Source organism: Buteo buteo, chromosome 17 (genome assembly GCF_964188355.1).
Source record: "Buteo buteo chromosome 17, bButBut1.hap1.1, whole genome shotgun sequence".
NCBI lineage: Eukaryota > Metazoa > Chordata > Aves > Accipitriformes > Accipitridae > Buteo > Buteo buteo.
The window spans coordinates 7,665,493-7,673,713 of NC_134187.1; the positions used below are offsets into that span (position 1 = coordinate 7,665,493).

Sequence of the window (8,221 nt, forward strand, 5' to 3'; positions counted from 1 at the left end):
TGATGCCTCTGTGAGCAGGGATCACTTCCAGGCTCTGTACCTGACGTTATGACTGTAGAAATCAATTAAACACAGATGAAAGGACAGGAGAAGCATTTGTGCCACACTGTTGCATAAATGTCAGGGGAAGGAGCTTCACTCCTGAGGTAACAGATGCCAAAGTAAGGTTTTAAAAATGAATTATCAGAAGCAATGTTTCCACTTTCAAATCCAACTGAAACCAAACGGTGCCAAGTCCTGAGGTCTGTATTGAGCCAATGCTCATTCCCGTTTCTGAAGGAGATGACCACAGGTGTTTTCTGCACACCCAGAGAGCATGAGGTGGGGAAGGCCCTTCAGGAGCCAGCCCCATTTCTTTTGGAATCTGGGGAGATCTGACTGCCTCTTCAATAGAATAGAATAGAATAGAATAGAAATTTCAGTTGGAAGGGACCTACAATAATCATTGAGTCCAACTGCCTGACCACTTCAGGGCTGACCAAAAGTTAAAGCATGTTATTAAGGGCATTGTCCAAATGCCTCTTAAACACTGACAGGCTTGGGGCATCGACCACCTCTCTAGGAAGCCTGTTCCAGTGCTTGACCACCCTCTCAGTAAAGAAAGGCTTCCTAATGTCCAGTCTGAATCTCCCCTGGTGCAGCTTTGACGGTTTAGGTCTTCTCAACCCCAAATGCACAACAGACCACACCTCCAGAGCAGCTCAGCCCCTTGTGGACATCTCTTTCTGTCTAGAGACATAATAACAATAACAACAGGTGTTACCACCTTTTGCTGTGTTTCTTCTAAGTTCCCTTGGGCAACATGCAAATTCACTACCTTCTTCACACCCTCTGACACTCCACAGACAGCTGTGTTGGGGCTGCTGCAACATGGCCTCAGGTGTTTAGAAGAAATCTCTGTGATTTCAGACTGCAACACATCCTGTTTCAGAAGCTAATACGGACAGCCCTCATCCTGGTGCTGCAGAAATTGATGCACGTATCTATGCTGGGACCGAAGCACCACGTCCCTGGCCCCATGGGGACATGAATGGGTTAAATCCAGACAGCATGTGTTAGGTGCAGGGAGGCAGGTCGGCAGGTCTGCTTGAGCCAGGAAGCAGCCTGCCCATGTTCACACCACTCAGAGTAAGAGCCCTGCCCCAATGCTTGTAGCCAGTTTTGGGGGTTTCTTAATTTACACTCAGAGTCATATAAATCCAGAAGTGTCCTAGACCTCAAGTAGCTGTCTCTGAACTTGTTCTGAGCCAACACTGGTACAGCCTGTCAGGCATCTCCACATCAGAAACGTATAACCCTTCCCTATCTGGCCAAAAGCAGCATGCGGTCTGAGAGGGTCAGTTCTTCGGGTTTTCATGCTTACAATAAAGTTGAGCTAAAGCACAGAAAACAGAAATGAGAATGGCTCAGAGTCACAAAGAATGGGTGGAGCAAAACATAAGGAAGGTCTCCTTCATCACAGGGTAATCCCTAAACATCAGTGTTTTTTCCTCTAATGAACAGAACAATCATTCAGTAAAATCTTTAGCAAGGAAGTGTGTTTCTACTGAAGTCCAAGAGGGATCAGTTATACTGGTGACCTGAGAGCGAGAATACGTTGTCTTTATTGATACATCTGCAAGGACACAAACATCATGGAAGGAAGACAGTTCACTGAAACACCCATGCCAAAAGAGCTTTGGTTTTGAAATAGGCTGGAGGTGGAAGCATGTCCAGCTGGATAACTGAGTGAACTCAACCTCTCAATGCAATGTTGTGGCCAAAAGGCCTACCTCGGTACTGCATATAAACACAGCTGAAGACTGTGAGCTATTGTATCTCCGTATTTGAGATGACTGTGAGCACTACTGAACTGCCATGTCCAGTTTTGAAACAAACAGTTCAAGAAGGATATTGAAATACTGGAAGAGACTTCGAAGACAGTAACATGAAGGACGATATTTAATCAAAGACCTTGGCCACATCCTATTTCCATAGAAGAGAGGGGGTCAGGCTAAGCACTATTTTCTACCTGTCTGGATTTTCTTCCCAAGGAAACTCAGATGATCAGACAGGGGATTGCAGTGCATTTTGGTGGGAACAAAAAAGAGCTGCAGGGCACAGCATCCCTAGATTGAGTCATAGCTGCCTAGGCATTGTGAAAACACACCTACAGGGTGCTCCATGGGACATCCTTGCTCCTCCAGGGTAGATTCAGCTAAAACTTATCAAAAAGGACTTAAAGAGTGACTTGGCCATGACTACCTGAGAGGAAGACACACACTTATTAACAGGGGGCCATAATTCAAGCTGGGCAAGCAGTCACAAATAAATTTTGTATAGTAGCAGTAAGGAACCACAGGTAAGCTTCCCAGGGACCTGATAGGAGGGACTAGAAATATGCTCTACTCAAACAGAATTAATTCAGAGAAGTCCCAAAGTCTGTTTAATCTTTGCCAGATTGCCTGAGAACATTGCTGCGTTTAATTTATGAATCTCACCCTACCCCTAGAAGCCTTTTACAGAAGTGAACTTATGTTATTGCAAAGTGATCCATATTTTCACAGATATTTTTATATAGGTAAGAAAAGTAGGAAGGCAGCTGTTCCTCTCCTATATCTGAACCTGCTCAGCAAAGAAACTGAAGGCAAGTCCCTTGTACCAGTATTTCAAACTTGAGAAAGCTGCCCTGAAAAGACAGCCAAGAACAGGACCCACACACACAAGTAAGATGCTTACACAGCACAAGTTATTGGAATTATGCTCTGCTCCTCATCCCCCTGAGATATATTATTCTGCCTCTTTAACAGTGCTTAGGCAGTCCTAAGAACTTGAAAAAAATCTTGCAAAGAGATCTTAGCTTCAAGGGGTGTACTCGTGCTGGTGGAGATTTTTTTTGTATTTTAAGGATCAGAGTGCCCTCTTCTGTCCCATCCGTGTCCTGATTATTAACTCACATCTGTGTTAGATCAGCAGATTATTGAGAAATACTGTGACTTGTCTTCTGCACACCCCATCATCTTCTGAACAACAGTTAAGAAACCAAACAGCTGATCACAAACTATAAAATAACTCTCATTATTGTGGAGGTTCAGGCTACAAAGTCAGCTGCCACCAATAAAAGGGGCTGGGAGAACATCACAGGCAACATGATTCATCTAATTAGTTGATGGGGTCAGGCATATTTTGAAATGAACCTCTGCAAAGTTTAAACAGTGGGGTATTATTTATAGGTCCATGCTCTGCATTAAAACTTTGCCTCTCTCCTGCCTGAGTAGCTACTAATTGTATCCAGACTGTAGTTGACACCTGACGAAATCTGACTGAAACAAACATATTAAAAGTAGCTCAGTAATACCAAAGTATATAATAACTTCTGAACTAATCATGGTGAAAACTCTGGGACTGCAGTTTATCTGAATTACGGATAGACCTAACAACAGCCCAGAAAAGATTATTAGCTGAGCCTTTCTATCATGAAAACACAGAGGAAACACATAGTTTCTGGAAACCATAGTCACGCAAACCACTTTCACACAACAAAGCCAGCACTAATAAACTGCGGAGGGTCCCCTCGATGTCCCAAGGAGCTTTTACGAGCGTTCCCACCCAGTACTCCCGCCGCCGCCGCCGGGCCCAGTGACACCCCGGGAGCCCCAGTTTGGCAACCCACTGCCACGGCCCCTGCCCCTCTCCCCTTCCAGGTCAGCTCTAGGGCCGGGGCTGCTCTCTGCTCCTCCTTTTGGGTCCTTCTCCCCCACCCGGCATCTCCCTGAGGGTCTGGGGGTGACAGGAGCCATTTTGTCTCCTCACACCCTCGGAGGGACGCTTGGCTCCAGCTCCAACCCCCCACCCTGTGAGGAGGCGGCAGACTGCCAGGGGCCCGTCCACTGCGGCAGGGACCAGCCACAGACCCTCCATCAGGGCAGGCCAGGGTCCTTCCCTCACGCCTGAACCGGGCAGCCCCCCGAGGAGCCGAATCGGACCTCGTCCCTCCTCCCTGCAGGCACGGGAAGGCAGGGCCGCCGGCCACCGCTCCGCTTCGCCCTTGGCGCTGGTTTGTCCCGCTGCGCTGACCGTAGCGGCGCTGCGCGCGCGCGCCGGCAGGCCGGAAGCGGCCGCAGTCGCCATGGCAGCCGCCTGCGGGAGGCTGTTGCCGCCGAGTGCCGCCGCGGGGCTGGCGGGCCTCGCCGCCGCCGCCGCCCGGCCAGCCTTGCCCGGCAGTAAGGATCGCCCGTACCCCTTATCTCCTGCCTGCCCGGTGCCCTCCTCCTGCCCGCGGCCGGGGAGCGGCTGCCCGCGGCCTGCTCCTGTCCCTCAGGGCGCCGCGGGGTGTTTGCCCAGAGAGCGGGGGCGGGTGGGGGTACCCCCGGTGAGGGGGGGGGGCCAGGCCGGCCTGGCGGGGGTGGGAACTCGAACGCCGGCTGTTGGGGGCAGTTCGACTTGAAAACACGGGGTTTAAGAAAATATTTTCTTTTTATAGGGTACTTTTCTTCCTCAAGCTGTCGAATTAGCAGCGATGGAAAGCCAGCAAAATTTCAGCCGCCTCCAAAGCCCATCATTATTGACAGGCAGAAGCAGAGAGAGGAGAGGAGGTAGGGTGTCCTGGCACTTCTCACAGGGGCCTGTGTTCAGGTCTGCTGTCAGGCTGGTAATTGTGTGAGCGTCGCCTTAAAGCTCCGAGGCATTATTACATAAAAAGTATTTGCAAAGTTCTACCAAAAGTAATTCGTGTTGAAATATGCTTAAAACCCTTCAAATACTGCGTTCTAGAGTTCCTGAAAGCAGTGAAATAGGAAAAAAAATGTATAGCAGTAAAGATTTTTGCAAATTTGTGGTTGACATGTGAGATTTTCATCTGTTAAAGGCATGCATCTCTTAGCATGCCACAAGGTGACAAGGACATGGGTCCTGTGCCTGCCTTTGACTTACACCTTGAGATCAACTCTAAGTGCCTCCATTACTGTTTGTGAAATGGAGCTGCAAAATGCTTTTATTTTACACTTTTAAAAGTTTGGATTTTCTTACAGGTTCTTGAGCCCTGAATTTATACCTCCCAGAGGGCGAACAGATCCTCATAAATTTTATATAGAAAGAAAGGATATGATACAGAGACGGAAAGTCTTCAACATCCCAGAGTTCTATGTTGGTCAGTAACAGCGCTATAACTTTCACAATTTCATCAATATTTTTTGTAGAGTGGGATGGTAAAAGGTGTGGTTTCATGTTGTAGAATATCATAGAACATCACAGCATCAGGTATGTTAGATCAACTAGTATGTGCTTTTATACATACTACTTCATATTTTAATTTCATATTTATATCCAGTTTCCATTAAAAGTATAATACTAATGTGTTTCTTACATGTTTTTTAAATCCGGGCACTTTAGCATATGGTTTACCAGTAAAGCTCAAGAAAGGAAAATACACGAGATTATTTGTATTCAGTTTGCATAATGAAGAGTAAAAGATAAAGGTGAAGGTGAAAAAGCTTCATGGTTAACCTGCAGAATCGCTTTAACATATATTAATTCAGGGCACATTAGAAGTTTATTCTATTTCTGGCAGTTTTGATGGAAAATAAAACATTTTCAAAATGTACCTAAACGCATGTGCTTTGTCTGTCTCTGTTCCCACGTTTTGGTACATATTTACTTGAACAGTCTATTTATTTTATTTATTTTATTTTTTTTGGCAGGCAGTATACTTGCCGTTACTACTGCAGATCCATATGCCAATGAGAAAGCCAACCGGTTTGTAGGCATCTGCATTCAAAGAGGAGGAAAAGGACTTGGCGCTACCTTTGTCCTTCGGAACGTTATAGAAGGCCAAGGTGGGTTTTCAACTGTGGTAATTATGCTAGAAATGTTAAGCAAAAAAATGTCGAAGTTGTATGTGAAGGGATTTCTGGTATAGAATATTAGTCTGCAGAGGGGATGGCAATAGATTAAAGTGAAATTGTGCGTCTACCTGCTAGGGGATACTGCAGGTTTAAAACTGTATACACAGAGATGCTGATGTGCCATGTAGTTGAAAACATGGAACTGCTTAGTAATTTTTTTTCTATATACTTAGTGATTTTTAGATCTGTATTCTGAGGAGACTGAATGTGATCCACTATGATTGTGCTTATATTTGAGCCTGGGCAGTCTACTGCTAGCCATGTAAATACTAGCCCATTTTGAACACTGTATATTTGCATGAAATGTTTAACAAGCAACAGATCAGCAGAGTTTTATAATAGGCTCATATTCTGGTTTATGGCAAAATGGGGGGAGATGCAAATACTGTTGTTCTGAGAGCAAATATGAAAGAGGTGGGTGTCTCTTTATATACACTACACGTACAGTGAGACAGATAGTAACAGCCATTGTAATCAAAAGGGAGTGAAGTGTAAAACCCAGGCCCTTCTTCCTTAAATGCAAGCCATTCCATGTCTCTCAAGCTGTTATCAAAGATTTAACTTACAAAGGAAATCTGAATTTGCCTGTACAGACACAATGCACGTGTACAATCACATGTGCACACAGCACTATATATTGTAGTTCCCTGTATGAGTAAAAAGCAGTTCTTGAATAATACAGGAATGTATAATACTGAGGAAATACTAATTCGGTGTTAGTATTTCTAACTAATTTGGTTCATTAAACCAGACTTTCTCTCTCTAAGGTGTTGAAATACTTTATGAACTGTACAGTCCTCGAGTCCAGGCCATCGAGGTTCTGAAGCTAGAAAAGAGGCTGGATGACAACCTGATGTACCTGCGAGATGCCCTCCCTGAATATAGTACTTTTGACGTGAATATGAAACCTGTGTCTCATTTAGACCATGAAGAAATTCCTGTAAACAAGGTAGGAGCCTCATGTTTCAGAGGGAAACTGGAGGATCATTTAGGTAGCTTTCATATCTGACTGATATCCTGGAAGGTGGTTAAACACCTCTTTGCTACATCAATTACCAGGGTGATGAAAGGCTACAAAATAAAGCAAGTCTTTATGCCATTTCAATAGTGAAAGAATGTTGAGACTGTAAATACCTACCATCCTTAGTGGTTAATTTTGAAGATATGCAAGGAGTGGTGGCCTCCACATGCCGCTATATAACACTGCGCAGAGAGAAAAGCTTTTCTTACAGGAGTGTTATTGTTAACATGGTTACTGATTTGGGAGTGGTAAGCATCAGGAAAGAAGGTAATATTCTCTGCATGTCAGAGAAGATCCAGAAACTAGCAGATGTGTCAGTGTAATCTAGTAACTAGGTAACTTAGTGATCATTTCTCCTTTTCCCTATCGTGCTGCTTTTCTTTTTCCTTAATAAGGAACAGGAGTGGAACTACAAAAGATGAGTTAACTTCACTTTATATGTCAATTTAAGGACTATGTAATAAATCAAGACAGTATTAATTAGAAAGTTTTACAAGATACTACGGCAATAGTCATGTGGTCACAAAAAATTCCTTTTCTCCTAACAGCGTAAAGTAGTAGTTTCAGTAGTTTCTTAACATACTGACAAATTGGTCTGTGTTCTCATACTTTCCTTGTGTTAGAAAAGCAGCTGTCTCACCTTTTGCTAAGCTCACAATCAAAATTCTGGTTACTTAATACTTTTTTTTTTTTAATCTTTCACCCTAGCTGCAGGTACGAATGAAACCTAAACCATGGTCAAAACGGTGGGAAAGGCCAAAATACAATATAAAAGGAATAAAGTTTGAGCTACCTGAAAAAAAAATGAAAGAAGCACAGAAGTGGAGCCAGCCATGGCTAGAGTTTGATATGCTGCGAGAATATGATACTTCAAAAATAGAGGAAAAAATTTGGAAAGAAGTGAGTGAAGAGCTTAAAAAATAATAATGGTTTTTGGAATTACTGAAAAAATTAACATTTACTTTGAATTTACTGTATAGACTATCAGTTGTCAAGTTTTGTATATACATAAGCAAAATAAACAATAAAGTTAACCTTTCCAGAACTGTAAAAACTTTTGTGGTTGAACACTAACTTTCCGTTCCTGAAAACAGCCACTCCTTTTTGAGGACTATAATGCTGTGTTCACTCCTTCTCCAGAAAGGAGAAGCCTCCTTTTTTAACTTGGTTAACAAGGGGGGTTTGTAGCACCTAGTCAAGTTAGTTGTCACTTCCAAACACTTCTGTTACTTCTCTCTTTACAGACTAGGTAGTGGCCAGTTGTAGAACTGCTTGACTCTCAACTTCAGAAACAGGCTACAGCACGGAAGTAGGCATG

The 8,221-nt window shown here is 43.9% G+C and overlaps 1 protein-coding gene across 1 annotated transcript; it reads left to right on the forward strand.

Moving 5' to 3' along the window:
• Positions 1-4,086: 4,086 nt before the first annotated feature.
• On the forward strand, positions 4,087-7,957 carry MRPL19 (mitochondrial ribosomal protein L19). The gene is made up of 6 exons (XM_075049025.1): positions 4,087-4,202; positions 4,463-4,574; positions 5,010-5,128; positions 5,679-5,813; positions 6,650-6,831; positions 7,612-7,957. Exons 1-6 carry the CDS (start codon positions 4,109-4,111, stop codon positions 7,825-7,827), a joined length of 858 nt encoding a protein of 285 aa, XP_074905126.1. The 5' UTR covers positions 4,087-4,108; the 3' UTR covers positions 7,828-7,957.
• The last annotated feature ends 264 nt before the right edge of the window (positions 7,958-8,221 follow it).

Excerpts from the sequence above, each read along its gene's own strand:
- MRPL19 (XM_075049025.1), top strand. The coding sequence starts at position 4,109 with ATGGCAGCCGCCTGCGGGAGGCTGTTGCCGCCGAGTGCCGCCGCGGGG. Across the intron at positions 5,129-5,678 it reads CATCCCAGAGTTCTATGTTG|GCAGTATACTTGCCGTTACT; the intron begins GTCAGTAACAGC and ends TTTTTTTGGCAG. Across the intron at positions 6,832-7,611 it reads AAGAAATTCCTGTAAACAAG|CTGCAGGTACGAATGAAACC; the intron begins GTAGGAGCCTCA and ends CTTTCACCCTAG.